This window comes from Pyrus communis, chromosome 9, assembly GCF_041283825.1.
Source record: "Pyrus communis isolate YQ-2024b chromosome 9, ASM4128382v1, whole genome shotgun sequence".
NCBI lineage: Eukaryota > Viridiplantae > Streptophyta > Magnoliopsida > Rosales > Rosaceae > Pyrus > Pyrus communis.
The window spans coordinates 4,688,302-4,708,949 of NC_142573.1; the positions used below are offsets into that span (position 1 = coordinate 4,688,302).

Consider the following 20,648-nt stretch of genomic DNA (forward strand, 5'->3'; position numbering starts at 1 on the left):
ATCATCATCTCGGTGAATTACCGTTTAGCCTCTGAAAACCGTCTCGTCCGGCCTGCTCTTGCTTATGATGATAGGTTATTAGTGCGTTTGGATGAGTGTATTCACTTGGAATTTTGAAATATTTTAAAAGAGATTAAACATTTGATAAGCATTTAACTTTATTTGCTTTCTGTCTTTCCTTTTCTTGTAACTTGTCACACATTAAGTTCTTACATCTATATGAGAATTGCAGACCGAGTTGAACCAAAGTCGATCAATTTGTGATTATCACTTTGCATACCCAAAGAAAATATAAAGTCTTTAGCTTAACAAGGCACAAAAAAGAACTTAGCATAAATTTTACCTCTATGGCACAATCTCTTAATTAGAAGCTCAGCCTACTCGTGGCGCAAGTCTATAATCTAACAATAACATCATACTTGTGAGGTTAAACCCACCCCCTCTCCCTTAGTATAGATAATAATATTGTTTGTTATAAAAAAAAAAAACAATAACATCATACAATCTTTCTGTTGGTTTGAGCCCACAGTGGCACGCCTGAAAATATATAACAAATAACTCCACTATCAAATGTATCTAAGAAGGTTGTATCACATGTACTACCGGTTTCATGTGGAATATAATTTTCTTTGAAATTTGCAAAAGGAGAAAAGATAGGAGTCTTACAAGACATGCAAGTAAACCAAGAAAAGCAAGACAACACATCAAATGTGAGATTATACTTTGATCTTTTCTTTTGTGAGAATGTGATTCTTACTTGTCCTCGCAGTTGTTAAACTTTCTCATTTGTTATCAATCAGGCACAGTTGATGAAAGTGTCTTCCTCAAGAGAAGAAAATCAAACCGTATACATGATGGGAAAGCTAAGAAGGCTCCACTATCAAATGTATCCAAGAAGGTTGTATATACGTAACATTTACCACCAATTTCACGTGAAATATAATTTTCTCTAAAATTTGTAAAAAGAGAAATGATATGGTCTCACTTGTCTTACAAGTAGACCAAAGAAAAAAAAGACAACACATCAAAGGTGAGTTTATACTTTGTTTTTTCTTTTTTCTTTTGTAAGAATGAGACTCTTACTTGTCTTCATAGTTGTTCAAGTCTCTCATCGATTATCAATTTTGCACGATTGATGAACGTGTGTCTTTCTCAAAAGAAGAAAATTAAACCATATACATGATGGGGAAAGCAAAGAAGGCACCACTATCAACGTATCCAAGAAGGTTGTACATATATAATATCTACCACCAATTTCACGTGGAATATAATTTTCTCTAGATTTTGTAGAAGGAGAAAAGATAGAGTCTTACTTGTCTTACTAGTAGACCAAAAAAAAGGAAGAAGAAAGACAACACATCAAAGGTGGGATTATACTTTGGTTATTTTCTTTTGTGAAAATGCGATTCTTACTTGTCTTTGTAATTGTCCAAGTATCTCATCTCACGTCAGAATGAGATTCTTCCTAGTCTCTTTAAATTTCTCTCCAATTTTCTCATTTGATTTGATTTGCTTTTCATCTTTCAAATCTTGTAATCATTTTGGAGGCTTATATTTTCAAAATCGTTGATATTTTGGATTGCAGGTTCTTCCTTGTCAGATCTAGACTTTGGTTTGTTTTCGTTCTTGGATCTTGTTATGTTTGGTAGGAAGCGATTTGATTCTCAGCTTTTGTTTTTATTTATTTTTTTAAAACCAAAATGGTTATCAACTAAGACTCGTGCAAAGCGTTTAAGTTAGGTCATTTATTTTATTCCCCTTCAGCTTTGCACGCTGTCTTTAGAAAGCTGAAAATCTTTGGTCTACAGTAGTTAGTTGAACTGGTTCATTGCATATAGAGAAAAAAATGGGGTTCTGAAAGATTGGTAGGCTAGTAGGTTATGTTGGATACTTTATTCTTTAACCTATTTTTGCATTCTGTTTTTCGCCGGTGAGAATTCTGGCGGTGGTGAAGAGGTTGAGCTGTTGGAACTGAAAAGAGGAAGGACGTGCATGTAGAAGAAAGACGAAAGACCATAGTTTCTGATTTTAAATTAAGAAATATTTGTTAAAGAAATCAACCCCATCTCATTAAAGGACCTACACAAATCTAGAATAAAGAATTCTAGAACATTCACTAAGGTTGGTTAGCTAGATTATCCAAGTTAAAGTAGTACTTTGTAGAAATGACTAAAATGTTGTTTCTTAAGTTGGTGGAAGAGTCTAGAAGAATGGTGAGGTTTCCACCAACATGCAAGTAGATAATTCTAGCTTAGGAAGTTAGTGGAATTATCTAGATATCTCTAGCATGGTGTGTCCATGCTTCTCCAAGGTTCCATCCATGCCTATAAAAGGAGAAGGCATCCACACCATTTGTATCAACAAATCAACAAGCAAGCTTGTAAGCAAGCAAGCGAGAGTGAGAAGAAAAAATAGTCTTGTAAGAGTGTGAGTGCTCTAGAGTTTGTCTCTAGAAAGTGAGTGAGTGTCATAGCTTCTCAAGAGTGTCTTTGATAGTTTGTGTTGTAATATTTTGTTTGTGAAATACAAGTAATTTGTTTACTTGTATTGTCTCTCCAACACTTGTGTTAGAATTGAGTAATCTGAGTTTTTCCCCAACAATATTTGCTTCTTGTTTTTTCTTTCCACTTATACTCCATTAACATAAAATCTCGTTGAATAAATGTACAGATTGAGCATGGCAGCTACAATTGTTCCTGCAGTTCTTAATTGTAGAAACTATGACAGTTGGAGTTCTCGGGTTAAGAGCTACTTGGTGGCCAAGGGTCTTTGGGGAGTTGTCGAAGGCACCCATGACCAGTTAGGGGATCGGAGGTCGATGAATGACAGTGCCTTACATGCAATCCAGATTTCTTGCGGGGATGAAATGTTTAAATATATAAAGGACGAAACCAGGGCCGATAAAGCATGGGAGTTGTTAAAACCTTCGAGACCAGGATATGATCGATATAGTCGACAACCAGTTACAATAGGTATGTACACACTGAATAAAGTTAAGGTTCTACCGTAAAATCAGTTAGCAAAATAAGGAGTAGCCCAACCTCTTATAAGCCCTTACAAGATTTCACATTTCACGAATGTAGGAAGAAGATTTGCATGCATAGGAATTTGTACTATTTTTACGCATAGGAATTTGTTAGGAATTGAATGACATCTATCATCTAAACATCAAGATTTTCATTGTCAGATTCGAGGCCAATTAGTCAAGCAATGGAAGAAGAGCGCACTATAGGGATGGCAATGGAAGAAGGGCGCACTGGAGGTATATGTGTATATACCTTGATCCTAACAAATTAAGACTTGTATATAATTTTTATTTAATGATATCAACTTAGGCCCAACACCACACCTAGCAATAGGTGCTTAATTAAGTTGAAGACACTATCGATGATTAGAGGTACAATCTCTCTTATACAGATCATATAACCTTTTCCGTTCCCGTATTTTTAATTATTCTGGTTTGTCCATTAGGTGGAAATATAGGACTGCTACTAACAGCTTTATTTATCCATTCTCTTTTACTTCATCTACCGTAAAATTTCCCATTTGTCTTCAAATTATATTTAATTATTTTCATTCAAGTATGGGAAAGTTAGTAATTGACAAACATGGCAGGACATGGTGAGAGCAATGCCAACAATATCTGTAAAACTTTCATCAAATATGTGGAGTCTAAAGATTGGGATAATGCGATCAAGTTTCTTCGCGAACATCCCGGGCTGGGAAGTGCAAGAACTTCATCTAACGGCACAGCTCTTCACAAGGCAGTCCAGCCGTTTAACAAGTGTAGCGTGTCGAATATAGAACAGTTGGTGGAGTTAATGGAAAGGGAAGACTTGGAAATACAAGACTCTAAGGATTATACAGCTCTTTATTATTTAGTAGAAGAACGTCCAGAAAGGGTTGAAGTAGCCAAACGCATGATTGCAAAAAACGACAAATTACTTACCATTTTACCAGAGGGTAATCCGCAGTCTCTGGTTGTCCGCGCTGAGTGGCAGGAAGAAGGGGAAAGAATGGCTCGCTATCTCTATTCCCTCACTCCACGCAAAACACTAAGCGTTACAGATGGCGCTCACCTTATTTCTCTCGGTTTTCATTTCAGGAGATTTGGTACAATTTTTCTCTGCATACTTGCAATATATAATGGTCGACTTTCAAACATGACCGATTATTAATGTCAATAATTTCCCGAGTGATTTTTTTTTTTTTTTTTTTGGTTACAATTTTTTTCTGCATACTTACAATATTCTTTTCTTCACACTTCTATTATATATAGATATTGCGTGGGAGTTGATTCAATATTATCCACAATTGGCCGGGACTAGCGACTTCATAGGGAACCTTCCCTTAGCAACATTGGCCAGTAACCGTTTAGCATTCTTAAGTGGATGCCGGCTCAACTTATGGGAAAAATTGATCTATTACGGTTAGTCCAAATTACAATATTGCCCTTTATTTTATCGTCATATTTTACGTAACTGCAATATTCTAAAAGAAAAAACATGATATAAGTTCAATTTTATGATTCACTATTAGGAATAGTCCACTTATGTAAAATACTCCACTTCACCGAGGAAGCCAATGAAGTGACATTTTCCGGCTAAAGAATCAAAGACTCATTACCAACTGAAACTTAGGATAGATAACTAGTTGAAAGAGGCGAACTTGCTATTAACCAAATTGTCAAGACTCCTAAACCGAGACTTTATGATAGATAACTCGTTGAAAGAGGAGAACTTGCTGTTAACCAACCTATCAAGACTCTTAAACCAAGTTAATTCTACTGACACCAGTGTTATTAAACCTAGTTTGTCTCGGAGCTATCCAACGACTTAAATTTCATAAACCTATGGTGCAACACTGGGTCCAAATAGAGCACCAATTTCATAAACCTATTGCGAATGGTACTTATGTACATTTATGGATGCACTTCCTTATTCACCCAATTGTAAATATATATATATATATATATATTTTTTTTTTTTGTTGTCATTGTAAATGATGATTTTCATCATAGAAATATTTTGTTCATGTTTTTAGTCATTATCGAAGGGTCATATCCATAAAGCATCAACCAAATTTAAAAATTGTTTAGTCATTCATATATATAAAACGAATTAACAATTTGATAACAATTAACAACTCATGTTACTTAAGTATTCAATTAGAAGTAATGCATGAGTACGTAATTACATACAAATCTTGCTTCAGAAGAATATTTTTTTGAATTCAGATTGAGCTTGTGTTCTTACCTTGATAGGTATACGCATAAAACCTCTTCCTCCCACATCCGAAAGTGACCAGAGTGAGCTAAGGCCTATCTCAAACCAAAAAGAGAATCGAAGGCATCTCTTTTTCTCAGGTATTTTACTTGTCTGCAATGCAATTTGGTTTTTGTTAATGCCATAGTAAATTGTTCGATAATGCGACTACAAAAATATATGAACATCTCATTACATATTTCCTACTTAGGGTTATAAATAAGTCAAGCCAAACAAATATTAAACTGCTCGAGATTGGTTTATTTAACTTTTTAGAGCTCAAGTTAGAGTTAGACTTTCTTCTTGTTCGAGCTGAGCTAGAGTGCGCTTAAAAAACTCAAGCTTGATAACAAGTTCAAGCTGGTTTGAAACATTTACTATTCTAAGTTGGCCCAGTCTTGTAACAAAAATTCGCAACTTGACAATGCATTTTAATAAAATAATCTATAAACACAACGAGAATTGTTATTGACATTCTAAAATTTTCATTTGCACTCCAAACTTTCTATATTTAGAAAGAAAAATACACTTGTGAGAAGTGCCAAATGAGATTTTTAAAATGCCAATAATAGTTTCCAACACAAGGGAATAACACAAGATTTCCAAACATATACTTTGAGATAGTCATATAAACGTGTTTTTCTTTTGATTATTGGAGACCAGTAAGAGGCCAAATCAGCACGCCTGTAGTTTCTTTAAAAACTCAAGAAGACGAGGGGACATGATATCGATCTCTGCATTAAAAAGAAGTGAAACTGAAAATAGTCAATCTAATTTAGAAAAGAAAAAAGCAAGCATAAATCTTCAAAAGTAAAATCTCGAACATGTTAACCCCCAGGGGTTGGTCAAGTGGAAACTGAACAAAGGTTTAGAACGCCCAATCGGCTAACCCAAGCTTGAACTCCCATAAATGCACTTCTTGTGCCAGCAGTTCTGATTTGGCGTACATTTGACATGAGGGCTAAAAGTACAATGCCGCCTCATATGGTATTAGGGGTTTATAGGAAGGGGAACTAGACCATAATTAATGTATGGTGGAGATATACAAACTTTTTTAATAGAACCCAATTCAAGTTGTCTTGTAAAAAATATGAGCTCTTATAAGTCGAACATACCATTGTTCAAGCTTGACTTGTTTCTTATCGAACGCATATAAGCATAACTTAATTTTCTCATGAGCCAAGCTATGACCAGCGAACATGAGCCAAGCCCAATACATTCTCAAACTGTTTGAACAGTTATACAATCTATTCCTATTGATGCAATATATTCACATCTTTGTTCCACTTTTTATATGAATTATACGTTCACACATGTGCTCCATTGTTTACAACCCAGTACCTTTGCTTTTTTGACGTATGTGGTAGACTTGTACCACTTCTTCAATAGAGGTAGGCACCACTAATATAAGTGGTTTTTATTGAAGAGGTGGTACAAATGTGAAATAAAAATGTGATAAGTGTAACATTTTTATAAGAAAAGAGAACAAAGTAATACACATAGGTGAGTACGAAAAAAAACCCAACATAGTACGAAGAATGACCCATTTATGTTAAATTAAATGTTTTGAAATTAAAGATTTGGCCCTTGATGATTGTGGAAGATTCCTCCCTAAAAAGAGAAGTGGCTTCCTCTTGTGTGTGTTTTTGGTAGGTATATGTATGTATCTAATAACCAATATTTGTTGGCCATCAAATTGGACTTGTAATGCAGTAATGGGTTTATACCGAGGGCTACTGACGAATCTCCAAAAACTTTTGGGTAGGCCACACATTCATATGGTTAATTGATTTTTCCTTTATTGTTTTATTAGCAGTCAATATTATTTTAAAATTATTGTAATTTTATATTTGTTTTCTTGAATGAACTTAGGAATCAATCGTGTATATGAGATGAAATTGATGCATGAACGGGTCCAGCAGTTTCTACCTCTCATGTGTAAAGCCAAAAAAACTAGAGGTGAAATTGTACCCTTACAAGCAGCACTGCGTATTGCAGTAGAACGAGGGCATGTGGAGTATATTACTCATTTCTGCATAAATGAGTTAAATGATGAGTCATATCCTATACATGTAGAGCAAATTGAGAACGAAAAACATCAGAGCTTGTTCCAAATTGCCGCTGAATGTCGTCACCACAAAGTTTATAATCTTATATATGTCTTCTATGAGTTGCTTCGAGATCAATATGGCCCAAATCGATCCGATCGACCACAGAGCATAATGGGGCGGACAGATTACTATCGCAATAATATGCTACATACCGTAGCAAGTATTACCTCATTCTCACAAATTGATCACATTCGAGGTGCAGCTTTGCAAATGCAAAGAGAACTACAATGGTTCAAGGTATCTATCTATGCTTATATTTATGAAATATGTAGTTTATACATATTTTTGTGACTATATATTTACTCTCATTTTCTTCCACTCCCCTTCCTTATTTTGTTATTTTATTTATTCAAATATAAAAGAAAGAAAGAGAATGCATAATTTACTTCGTTTAGAAATAATCATGTAACTGCATACTAAACTATCATCTTATGTAGCTTAATTAATGATTTGGGGTTATGTGGTGCCTCAAATACCAAATGTTCTTTATACTCCCAAAAAAAAAAAAAAAAAAAAAATTCTAGTTACTTCCCTAAAAATCTTTGTCGCCGAAAATGTAGGAGGTGGAGAGTGTTACAGATCCCAATGATTGTGAATCTATAAACGATGATTATATGACACCGCGAGAAGTATTTACGGAGAGCCACAAAGCAATGGGGAAAGAGGCAGAAAAGTCAATGAAGGAAATAGCAACTTCTTGTACAGTCGTGGGTTCTCTCATTATCACCATGATGTTTGCTGCAGCATTCACAGTTCCTGGTGGAAATGATGAAAAGACAGGTCTTCCTACATTCATAACTAAAAACATATTTATAGTTTCAGATGCAATCTCGCTTTTTTCTTCAACAACTTCAGTTATCATGTTTCTCGGCATTCTCACGTCACGTTATTTTGAAGATGATTTTCTCAAATCCTTGCCCACAAAAATGATAATAGGCCTTTTTGCTCTCTTTTTGTCTATCGTTACCATGATGATCGTCTTTTCTTGCACCCTTTGCATTATGCTTGACAGGAAATCAACGATTGTTATTCCAAGCATTTTGCTTGCTAGTGTTCCAGTTGCCTCTTTCATCTGGATGCAATTTCCGTTGTTTGTTGAGTTATTCATTTCTACTTTTGGACAAGGAATATTTGATAGGAAGCAGAAAAATTTGTTTTGAAGTCCTATGTTATCTTTCGTTAGGTTTGGGTTTGCTACTTTGTAAGAAACTTGTAAGGAGAATATGATGTACGCGCGTTCTATTTGGCCAATTATGTATGTGTTTTTCTTTGGTTAATAATGTATGTTCTTCGACCTTAAAAGAAATTCCAACTTCAATTTATATTTTTGTTTTCTTTTTTAGTGAATTACTATTTTGAGTTAGTTACTAAAACAAGCTTTCGCAATAGGCTCTATTTTTTGGTCAATAAAATGAATTCATTGAAGCAGCCCCAAATGGGGGGAAAGTACAACTATGTTTTCTCAAGCAGGAAAAAAAAAAAAACCCAGCAAGTAGAGGCTAACAAAACTAAGCCATATATGCATATACAAAAGGAGGGCAGTAAAGGCACTGCCGAGCCATAACAATTAAAATACGAGAGGACATGGTAATCCATCGCCTGATATAAGGAAAACAACCATAACAATCAAAATCTTAGGATAGTGAGAATGAGAAAAAACTACATGATATCTACCTTGACGACAAAAGTAAAAAGTGTTTTAGAATGAATCCCACATTAATGGGAGGAGTGACATTGTATGAGCCTATAAGTTAGTAAGACTACTTCTCATGCTTATGATAGAACCTCAACTTTCTTCATGATATTATAACATTTTGGCTCGCGTGTGAAGCCCAACGGCCACACGTGCTTCGCGCTGTCCAATTTTCTGTTATCCACGTTTTTTGCTTGAAAATTTGCCACACGTGAGAGGCGTGTGAGGATGTAAAGGCAAAAGAGTTTTACGTCGGTGGATTCTAACATCAAGTGGTCCTAATCATGATGCGATAGGCGCTAGTCGAGTGGCGGGTTAAGGCCTAACTCCTATGTGCCTAGATTGGGTCTAGGTAGACTAGGGAAATTTAAGTAAATTTATTATATATCATATGATAAATGCTTATTTACACATAAAAAATTATACTTGCATTGAGCATAGCTTTATTATTTAACATATAGCATACAAAAATATTTGAATTTTTGCTTTAGCATTTTAGTGAATTTGATGGTATGAGATGAAGGTTCAAGTGATTCTGAGTACGTTGTGCTTTACAAAATATTATTCAGATTACGAGTGCGTTGTTCTTTACGAAATAGTATTCAAAAGTCGTATATGTATAATGATTTTTTTTTAAATAATTGTGTTAAACATATGGGTTGAGTAATACACCATCCCCTTATTAATTAAAATGCTAAGTGGCGCAACTTGATTGGACAACAATTAAAAAAAAAACATTGGGAGTTGGTCAAGTGGGAAATGGAGAGAGAAAGTCTCTTCTTCTTTGGAACCAAGGTTCAAGAATAGTGTTAGGACCCGTTTCTGATTTTATGATATTTTAATACTAAAAAGGTAAAATGACCAAAATGCCTCTAGAGGTGAGAATGTTGACTTTCGTTAACCTCGTGTCGTGACACTTATGACCTAGTATTTTAATGTATTCTTATAGTACTTGATGTTATGAACACGTGAACGCAAGGAGAATCGAATTCGAAGTGATGATAATGAATTCGCCTTCGAAATTTTGTCTTGTGTTCGATCGAGCAGGATATGACCTAGTGTCTTCTTCTTGCGGTTTGCTTTGTTTTTAAAAGTGAGGATCATTAGGACCTTCAACCCTTTTATTCAATCCTCTTACAGGAGACTCTAAATATTCCGCCGCCGTGTAAAGTATATGATGAAGAGCTTAAGTATGAGTGGTATGGTATGGGATTCGACCCGTTACTACCACTCGCAGGAGACTCTATATTAAGGGTACAAGTTAGCAATACAGTTAGCAAGTTTGTTAGTAGTTGGTTAGAGTTATTAGGCTTTCTAGTATAAAAACTGAGTGTGTAATCTTAATTCTTTTAAGTCAATATACAAGTCTCATATTTCTCTCTAGTTCAGCTTTCTCAGTTACTCTTTCTTCTCCATTTTCTCTTCAATTCTCAAATATTTCAATGTACCTAACACTCTAAAAATCAAACTCTTCTTTGTTTCGTGGGTACTTACCGTACTTTGAGTTAATCTGTCGTAGGTGTTTGGGAGCATGGCATATTTTTCAAAGAGCACTAGTGTACTACTACTCTAAATTTGAACGTATTGTCTTCTTTTTCGATCTAAACCGTGGTAACATTAGAATTGTACAAGCTGGAACTTTGAACGGGAATTGCAATGTTATCCACTCGACATCTTCAGTTATACGGTAAGCTTGAATCCTCTTCGTAAGTATGGTAATTTAATTGAAGCAGATGCAGGCCAGAGAAATCTCTTTGACATGGGAAAGTTACAGAAGTCTACTAGTGTGCCGCGGTATTTCAGGGAAGTTGGTGAGCAAGAGAAGCAGCACTACAAGAAAAAACAGTTTTCGCAACGAAACATTTGGCCACTGAAGTAGGATTTCGACCCCAAAGGTATAGAAGGCATGTCAGTTGGCAGACTGAGAAGTAGAACAAGGGTTAACTGATAAGTAACTTCACTTGAATCTTTGGTTAACTACATGTACTTAATTACCATGTATCTTGCTTTTACTGCTCTTTGTTTGTGTTGATCTCACTTCTCCGATCATCCTCCATTAAAATCATTGTTTTCTCTTCACTAAATATTATGACTTTTCTCTAGCAACTTTCCAGAATCCAAAATGCTTGAATTTGATTACGCATAGGTAATCTTTATCTAAATTAAATCTGTAAGAACTTTCATGATAGTGTTGCCATTAATTAATTGAAATATGTATAACATCTTTGCACTAATGTTTTGTAACTAATTCCATCATTGTGTAAATGCATTTTCGTTCCTTGTGGGAAAAGAACAGCTCGCACTGTTTTCATATTACTTTATGATTGTTATCAATCGGGCATGGTTGATGAAAGTGTGTTTTCCTCAGAAGAAGAAAATCAAACTTTATATCTGATGGGGAATGCAAATAAGGTTCCACTATTAAATGCATCCAAGAAGGCTGTACATACGTCAAGTCATCCACATCTCCGATCATCGTTCATTATTGTCTTATAAATAGATCAAAAAAAAAAAAAGACAAACGCATCAAATGTGAGATTATATTTTGGTCTTCTTCTTTTGTGAGAATGAGATTCTTACTTGTCTTCGTAGTTCTTTTAAGTTTTTCATCAATTATCAATCAAGCAAGGTTGATGAAAGTGTGTTTTCCTCACAAAAAGAAGAAAATCAAACAATATACATTATGGGGAAAGCAAAGAAGGTTCCACTATTGAATGTATCCAAGAAGACTATTCATGTATGACATCTACCACCGATTTTAAGTGGGATATGATTTTCTCTAGAATTTGTAAAAGTGAAAAGATACGAGTTTTACTTGTCTTACAAGTACACCAAAAAAAAAGAGAGCACATCAAATGTTAGATTATACTTTGGTCTTTTTCTTTTGTGAAAATGCGATTTTTACTTGCCTTCATAGTTGTTCAATTTTCTCATTTGTTATCAATTAGGTACGACTGATGAAAGTGTGTCTTTCTCAGATGAAAAAAAATTAAACCGTATACATGATAGGGAAAGCAAAAAAGGCTCCACTATCAACTGTATCCAAGAAGGTTGTACATATTTAACATCTACCACAAATTTCATGTGGAATAAAATTTCCTCTAGAATTTGTAAAAAGAGAACAAATTGAGTCTTACTTGTCTTACAAGTAGACAAGACAAAAAAAAAAAAAAAAAAAAAAAAAAAGACCACATCAAAAGGTGAGATTATACCTTGGTCTTTTTTCTTTTGTGAAAATGCGATTCTTACTTGTCTTCGTAATTGTTCAAATTTCTCATCCCACGTCGGAATGAGATTCTTCGAAGTCTCTTTAAATTTCTCTCCATTTTTCTCATTTGATTTCATTTTCATTTCATCTTCCAAATCTTGCAATCATTTTGGGGACTTACACTTTCCAATTTGTTGATATCTTGGATTGCAGGTTCTACCATGTCAGATCGGAACTTGGGTTTGTTTTCGTTCTTGGATCTTGTTGCTTCCCCTTTGGTTACCCTTTGTTGAAAATCAGGTAAAAGGTGATCCAGTTGAGTTGCAAGTTAAAAATTCGAAATATAAACACACATACTATGATTTCTTCTCTTGTTCTTAGCTTACTAAAATCAGTGTCGTATCCATATCCTGAATATTTGTGTTTTCGTGAATCCGCGTCTCCCATCATATCTTATTGATGTATATATAAACGTTTCCGTGCTTAACAGTGTTGAAATTTATTTGTTATTATTTTGTTAGTGAGCTTTATTTTTCAGTTTGAATATATTTTTTCCCTTCAGCTCTGCCTCTGCAGGCTGTCTTTAGAAACTCATAAGCTGAAAATCTTTGATCTACAGTAGTTACTTGAACTGGTTATGAAATATTGGTAGGCTAGTTGGTGATGTTGGGCACTTTATTAATCTAAAAATTTATCGTTGCATTCTATTTTTCGCTGGCGAGAATAATTTTTTTTTCTTTCACATATGCTTGATTAACATAAAATCTCGTTGAATAAATGGACAGATTGAGCATGGTAGCTAAAGTTGTTCCTACACTTCTTAACTGCAAAAACTATGACATTTGGACTTCTCGGATTAAGAAATACTTGGCGGCCGAAAATCTTTGGGACATTGTCGAAGGTACCTATAAACCTCCTATAAGAGAAGATGGTGAAACTGACCATGAGGCTTGGAGGAAGAAGAATGACAAAGCCTTATGTGCAATCCAGAATCTGTAACATCCCACATCGCCCAGGGGAGTGATCCTTAAATGTATATTCTCATCCCTACCTAGCACGAGGCCTTTTGGGAGCTCACTGGCTTCGGGTTCCGTAGGAACTCCGAAGTTAAGCGAGTAGCGCGCGAGAGCACTCCCAGTATGGATGACCCATCGGGAAGTTCTCGTGTGAGTTCCCAAAAACAAAACCGTGAGGGTGTGCTGGGAGCCTAAAGCGGATAATATCGTGCTATGGTGGTGGAGCAGGCCCGGGAAGTGGTTCCCCCGGGTTGGGATGTGACAATATGGTATCAGAGCCTAACCCTGGCCCGTGAGGGTATGCTGGGGGCCCAAAGCGGACAATATCGTGCTACGGTGGAATGGGGCCCGGGAAGTGGTCCCGTCCGGGTTGGGATGTGATAATATGGTATCAGAGCCTAACCTTAGCCGTGATGTGCCGACGAGGACGTCGGGCCCCTAAGGAGGGTGGATTGTAACATCCCACATCGCCCAGGGGAGTGATCCTTAAATGTATATTCCTATCCCTACCTAGCACGAGGCCTTTTAGGAGCTCATTGGCTTCGGGTTCCGTAGGAACTCCGAAATTAAGCGAGTAGCGCGCGAGAGCACTCCCAGGATGGGTGACCCATCGGGAAGTTCTCGTGTGAGTTCCCAAAAACAAAACCGTGAGGGTGTGCTGGGGGCCCAAAGCGGACAATATCGTGCTACGGTGGAGTGGAGCCCGGGAAGTGGTCCCGCCCGGGCCGGAATGTGACAGAATCCTTGAGAGGACGATACATATATATTTATAAAGGACAAATCCAAGGCCAAACAAGCATGGGATACTTTGTATGTAGTTTCGGAACTATATAAAGCACGAACATCAGATAATCAATATAAGCCGCAACCATCGGATGAAATAGGTACATACTGAAGAAAGTTGAAATTACATCATAAAACCAATTGACAATGTGGGGAGTAGCTCAATCTCTTATAAGATCTTGCAAGGTTTCTCCTTTCACCAATGTTGAACTCTTTTATTTTCACATTCTTATATACATGAAAAGTTGAAGAAAAAAGAAAGGGAGTTGTTATTGGCACTCCAAAAATCTCATTCTACATTCCAAACTTTCTATATTTGGAAAGAAAAATATACTTGTAAGGAGTGTAGAATGAGATTTTTGGAGTGCCAATAACACTTCCCAAAAGAAAAGCTGATAAAAGAGAATGAATTTTTATGGATTAAAGTATTCTCATAATTAATTTGATGTGTTACATAATTAATATCTACTCGAAAGTGTGGCGTATCAAAGTGTGCGCACAACAATAACTATATTTACATATAAAACTTTGTACGAAGGGAGAAGAAAAGGAAAATTAGGAGGTGGAATGGCATCTATCATCGAAACATAAAGATTTTCAGTTTCAGATACGAGGACAATTGATGAAGCGTATACGACGACTCCGACTCCGGCTGATCGTGATGCTCCAGAGTTGGCAATGGAAGAAGGGCGCATTGGAGGTATATATATATGTATGTATGTACATGCCTTGATCCTAACAAATTAAGACTTGTATATAATTCTATTTAATGATATACATTTTAGGCTCAATATAGCTTACCACTAACATCATCGATACTGTCTTTAACTTTATTAAGCACATATTACTAAGTGTAGAGTTTTATCACAAAATAACTCAATAATTTTAATATGATAGAATCTCTCTTATATAAATCACATAATCTTTTTCTCTTCCCGTATTTTTAATTATTTTGCTTTTGTCCATTATGTAGAAATGCAGGACTGCTAATTGCAGCTTTATTAATAATCCATTCTCTTTTAATTCATCCGCCGTAGAATTTCCCTTTTGTCTTCAAATTGTATTTAACTATAGAGTTATATACCCAAATTCATATATAAACCTAACTTTCTGAGTACAATTTAAACAAAAAAAAAAAAAAAAAAAAAAAAAGGACAATTGGTGGCGAACCACTCTTCCGAGCTTTGATGTGGTTAGTTGAGAGTTGCACTCTATTTGTGGCTACAATCAATCAGATTGAACTCAAAACGTCCTATTTTTATTTTTTTTAGGAAACTGTTGTCTGCATTATTTCACTAGGTGATTTGTTGTGGTTTTGCAAGTGCATTAAAATTGAGACTAACTTAACCCAAGCACATACGACACCGTTCCATTCTTACTCGGTACACAGAGCAGCTTCGTTAGCTTTGGACTTCGAGAGAGAGAGTTGGAGGAGGAGAGAGTGAGGAAGAAACTACTGATACTCTACGCCACCCAAACCGGAAACGCTTTAGACGTCGCCGAGCGAGTGAGCCCCGAAGCCGAGCGCAGAGGCTGCCCCGTCCACCTTCTCTCCCTCGACCAATACGACGCCGGAAGCAGCCCTCTCTTGCATTCAATTTTCTTCTTCTTCTGATTAAAACAATAATTGCATTACCTGAAGAATAATTTTCTAATTTTTCTGTTTTACTCAGAGATTCTTAGCTCAAGAGGGCACTGTAATTTTTGTTGTTTCAACCACTGGCCAGGGATATACTCCTGATCCCATGAAGGTAAAAAGCTTTTGCTTTTTCATAGCAATTCAGTTAACTTGTTTATTTATTGTAATTCTCCCTTGTGGGTAATTTGATAAAGGTTAAATATGTGAAAAAGATTGCATCCTTATGTGTATGCAGGGGTTTTGGAAAGATCTTCTGCAGAAAAATCTGAGTAGGCAATGGCTGGAGGGACTCCGTTACGCTGTTTTCGGATTGGGTGATTCCGGTTACCAGAAATTCAATGTATATTGTTTTGTGCCATTTCTTTATCTTGTGCACGATTGTTTGTTGCAGCCTGTTGTATGCTTGATGAGTATAAAGTGTTGCTTTTTGACCCGTTAATTTATATGCTTGTGACGTTCGAGTTGTGGTTTGCAGTTTGTAGCAAAGAAGCTTGATAGGAGACTTTTGGACCTTGGGGCAACCCGATTGTCCAAAGAGGTTTGGGAGACAATCAGCACCCGTCAGGGTACGATTTTGGTTCTTTTTTTTTTTTTTTTAATTTCAAAATTAGTTAATGAATCTTGCTATATGTAGAAACTGGGACGATGTATTTTCTTTTACCGTTAACAGGTACCCTGCTCTGGATCCGTGGATGGCATCATTGTGGAATATGTTGAATAAAATCGATCCCAACTACTTCCCCAATGGCCCAGACTTTTTTATTCCATATGAAAATTTTATGGCGAAACCAAAGGTTCAGATTCTATATCACGACATTGACAAGGTGGATTCACAAGTTTCATCTAAATCGGGTAATTTGGCTGTTCATAGTTCCCCTCTTTCTATAATCGTGTATTTGCAAATATCATTTTACGGACCAATAGTTAGAAAGCATGTTTCCAAAAGCAGTAGGCATTTTACGACCGATAGGTTTTCAGATTCTATTAAATGGCATGTCACAATCCTTTTTATTTCCTTGCCTTTCCCCCTTTAAACCCAAATAAATTTAATGTTAAACAAGGAATGTTTGATACCATATGTGTATGTCATTTCTGTTGAGCTCATCCTTGCATACAGTTTATATGCAGTGTCTAATTAAGTCATGCCTCTGGGGTTTTCTCAGACTTGAATCACAGGGCATTGCAGATTGAAAGGGCATGCAGAATGTCTCCTTTGAAGTTTTCTCTTGACAGGCCTGACTGCATTCTTAAATTGGTAATGTTAGAATGCTATGTTATCGTGTGTAGAAAATTCTGGTATTTCTAAATGCAGAAGAACCTGTTAATCTAAGTTGGTGATGTTTTTGTTTCATGCATTCCCCAGCTCGGTTAAACTTTTGTCTTGTAGGTAAAAAATGAACCACTGACTAAATCAGGTTGTAAAGACAACAAAGTGCATCACTTCGAATTTGAATTTGTTTCATCTGTAAGTTGCCTACTATGTGCTTGTTACCGTTTATTTTTGTTTCAACCAATGTATTGTTACCGTTTGTTTCAAAGTGAATTGTTTCATTTGATATGCCAGCCTATTCCATATGAAGTTGGTGACGTACTTGAGGTTCTCCCCAGTCAAAATCCTGCTGCAGTGGATGCTTTCATACTTAGTTGTAATTTGGACCCTGAATCATTCATCACAGTGAGTATTTTCTTTTGTATATTGGTTGAAATGTTGAGTGGTGCTACCTTAAAATTTTTACTAAAATAAAATATTGAATCTTGTTGAATTTTTTTTTTCTTTTGACATAATTTACTTATACTTCAAAAACATTTTTTTTGAAATCTGTTTACAAGAGAAAGGAAAAGGGAAACACGTTGAAGGATTATTTATATAGTTCTTCTTTTTCTCATTTTTTATTCTTACTTTTGGCACTGTTGATTTCGGGTTCATCCTTCAGAAATGGAGAATCAGCTTCCTGATACTTGTATCCCCATCAAATTAAATACTTTTGTTGAATTGACAATGGATGTTGCATCAGCTTCTCCTCGATGCTATTTCTTCGAGGCAAGAATATAGCATGTATATACACATGCTAATGCCCTTCAATTGATCTTCCTTGAATATTTTTCAGGTCATGAGTATGTTTGCATCCGCTGAACATGAAAAAGAAAGACTTAAGTATTTTGTGTCACCAGAAGGAAGAGATGATCTGTACCAATACAATCAGAGGGAACAACGGACTGTTCTGGAGGCTTTAGGGGATTTCCCCTCTGTTCAATTGCCATTTGAATGGCTGATACGGTTGGTTCCTCCTTTGAAAAGGAGGGCTTTCTCCATCTCTTCGTCCCCTTCTGCCCACCTCAATCAAGTTCACTTAACAGTTAATTTAGTATCATGGACAACACTGTTCAAAACAATTCGAGCAGGTCTCTGTTCAAATTGGCTATCCAAGCTTGATCCTGAACAACGTACGTCATATGCTGTACATGTAAATCATATTATTAAACAATGCAAATTATACGAATTACCGTTTCATGTCCTTGATTTTTGTTCTTCTGTAATAAGCAGGTGTTTACGTTCCAGTGTGGTTTCAGAAAGGTTCCCTTCCTCCCCCACGACCATCACTTCCTCTCATTCTCATTGGACCTGGAACTGGCTGTGTGCCTTTTCGTGGATTTGTGGAGGAAAGAGCTATACAAAGCTTGACCGAATCAACTGGTCCAGTGATATTCTTCTTTGGATGCAGAAACGAGGACAAAGATTTTTGGTTATCCAATTCACAAGATGGTGGGGTACTTTCAGAAGCAAAGGGCGGGGGCTTTTTGTTGCCTTCCAAGAGACCAGTCACAGAAGTCTATGTGCAGGATAAGATGCGGGAACACAGCCAGAAGTTGTGGAAATTGCTGATGGAGGGGGTTGCTATTTACATTGCAGGTTCTTCTACAAAAATGCCAGCAGATGTATTATTAGCCTTTGAGGAGATTATTTACAAAGAAAGTGAGCTTCCACAGGAATCGGCAGTGAGATGGGTTAGAGAATTGGAAAAGGCTGGCAGATACTATGTTGAAGCATGGAGTTGAGCATTGCTGGAATCGTGACCTTGGAATCTTCTGGTGAGAACCAAAGACCAAATATTTCAAGAAACTTCATGGTTTGACTTTGAATATGGTAGCGGAGATTTGCTAGTAGTAGTAGTAGTAGTAGTAGTAGTAGTAGTAGTAGAGAGTATCTATACAAAGAAAAAGATATGACAGGCCGGCTGGTTTAAGTTTTTATTAACATTCCCTTTGCATTAGGGTGTCAGAAATTGATTTTAATGTTTTGTTATTTTGTGTTCATATTGACCATATTGAGATATACTCTTTGCCCTTCATTTCTCTCCTCCTTTCCATCTTATTTGGATGGACATGTTATTGCGCTCGATATTAACAGTTTAAAAGTGAGAGATTTTTGGGTAATAAACTATTTTTTATTAACATTAACGGTTGTCGAGGGGATTACACTAGTTAACTAACTAGTGCCATGATATTGCACAAAATGTTAATTGAGTGATTTTACTGATACGTGTATGATGTATGTATAGTAATAAGAGTTGACCTAATCCCGTGTAAATAGAAAACATATAGGGGTGATGGGGTATCACTACTAAATGACTTGTGAATAAAACATGGTTCCACTATAAATGTGAGTTATGCCAGGTAGCTAAAACCGTGAGTCCGTCCTCTTATATCCGTGTTCAAATTCCCTGCCCAATAGAACGAACACCGAGATTTATTCCATCTTGGATCGGGTTTTGATTGGGCTATCAAGCTGCATTTAACGAGGCCTTTCAATCTTGGGCCTGGGTTACCTAACCATTCCCAAGAACCAGAAACAAACAAGGCAGGAGAGAAACTGGCACTTTAATCTCTCAGTCTCCAGATGAACAGATATCTCTGAGTCTCCACTCAAAGCCGAAGATAACAACCTAAAGGCCGCCGTATTGCGGCTGCAGCGGCCGCAGGTATTAAGTATACGAGAGTTATACTTTAATTGCAAGAGCTTGGTGGAGTGAGAGGCAGTTTAAAGACATTGCCCCAGACTTTGAGTGAATCTGTCGTAGGTGCTGTGCTTGGGGGCATGGCATCTTTTGGAAAGAGTACTACTCTAGGTTTGAATTATTATTATTATTATTTTTTATTATTATTATTATTTTCCAATCTAAACCGTGGTAACATTAGAATTGTACAAGCTGGAACTTCGAACGGGAATTGCAATGTCATCCAAATTTGTTCTTAATAATTTTATATTTTCACTACAATATATTTCAACTTGTAAAGTTGTAACTCAAGCTTGTTTTCATTACAAGCAAATATTGATGTTCTAAGATACACTAATGAGATGAGAGAGTCAGAACTCGAAAAATAGTATGTTGAAGAGAAAGACATCAGCCATTAAGTAATTCACTATGTGTAGTTCAGACCTGTTTCTTTTTACTAGTTACCTAAAATTTTCTCTCTTTAATGATAAAAACTGCATCAAACTTATACAAGGCTTGGACTTTTTGAGCATGTAAGTGCTTTTCGCACACTTGTGTTTACATTTTGTAAATCAAATGAGATTTACTCGACAAAAATAAACATAAATGTACATAACGAAAGGAAAAAAAAAAAGGTCAGCGAAAATTATTTCCCTTTCAAGAATTGCCTAATTTGGTATTCCCACAACTTAATGTATGTGCATGGAAGCGGAAAAAGACATGAAACAGAATCCCAGCTTTAAGAAAGGTAAGCCTGCAGCAAGAAAGGGTTGGACAAAATTATCAAATGGACAAGTCATCACCACCGGCCAGTGGGGTTTTATTTGGCACTGATTGAAAACCAAAATTTAACACGCACGAAATAGGGTCGTGGCCTAATTGAAAACCAAAATTAATATTTTCCACTAAAAAAAAAAAAAAAACAAAATCAGGCAAAGC

General features: G+C 36.1%; 1 protein-coding gene and 1 pseudogene across 10 annotated transcripts; both read left to right on the forward strand.

Moving 5' to 3' along the window:
* The first annotated feature begins 1,497 nt into the window (after window positions 1-1,497).
* Window positions 1,498-8,703, forward strand: LOC148694074 (uncharacterized). Of its 9 annotated transcripts, none has more exons than XM_088699493.1 (9): window positions 1,498-1,585; window positions 2,671-2,972; window positions 3,188-3,262; window positions 3,616-4,113; window positions 4,280-4,429; window positions 5,264-5,365; window positions 6,918-7,025; window positions 7,137-7,612; window positions 7,936-8,703. In XM_088699493.1, exons 2-9 carry the CDS (start codon window positions 2,678-2,680, stop codon window positions 8,533-8,535), a joined length of 2,304 nt encoding a protein of 767 aa, XP_088555619.1. In that variant the 5' UTR covers window positions 1,498-1,585; window positions 2,671-2,677; the 3' UTR covers window positions 8,536-8,703. The 9 variants fall into 9 exon arrangements, with proteins under 9 accessions (XP_088555619.1, XP_088555621.1, XP_088555617.1 ...); XM_088699495.1 differs by having other exon boundaries at window positions 1,507-1,612; window positions 6,978-7,025; XM_088699491.1 differs by having other exon boundaries at window positions 1,518-1,612.
* Window positions 8,704-14,430: 5,727 nt separating this feature from the next.
* LOC137740227 (NADPH-dependent diflavin oxidoreductase 1-like) lies at window positions 14,431-19,064 on the forward strand (annotated as a pseudogene). Its single transcript, XR_015966591.1, has 11 exons — window positions 14,431-14,775; window positions 15,466-15,648; window positions 15,749-15,826; window positions 15,950-16,054; window positions 16,190-16,280; window positions 16,385-16,566; window positions 16,878-16,969; window positions 17,102-17,179; window positions 17,279-17,389; window positions 17,823-18,159; window positions 18,260-19,064. The product of XR_015966591.1 is annotated as an NADPH-dependent diflavin oxidoreductase 1-like (transcript).
* The last annotated feature ends 1,584 nt before the right edge of the window (window positions 19,065-20,648 follow it).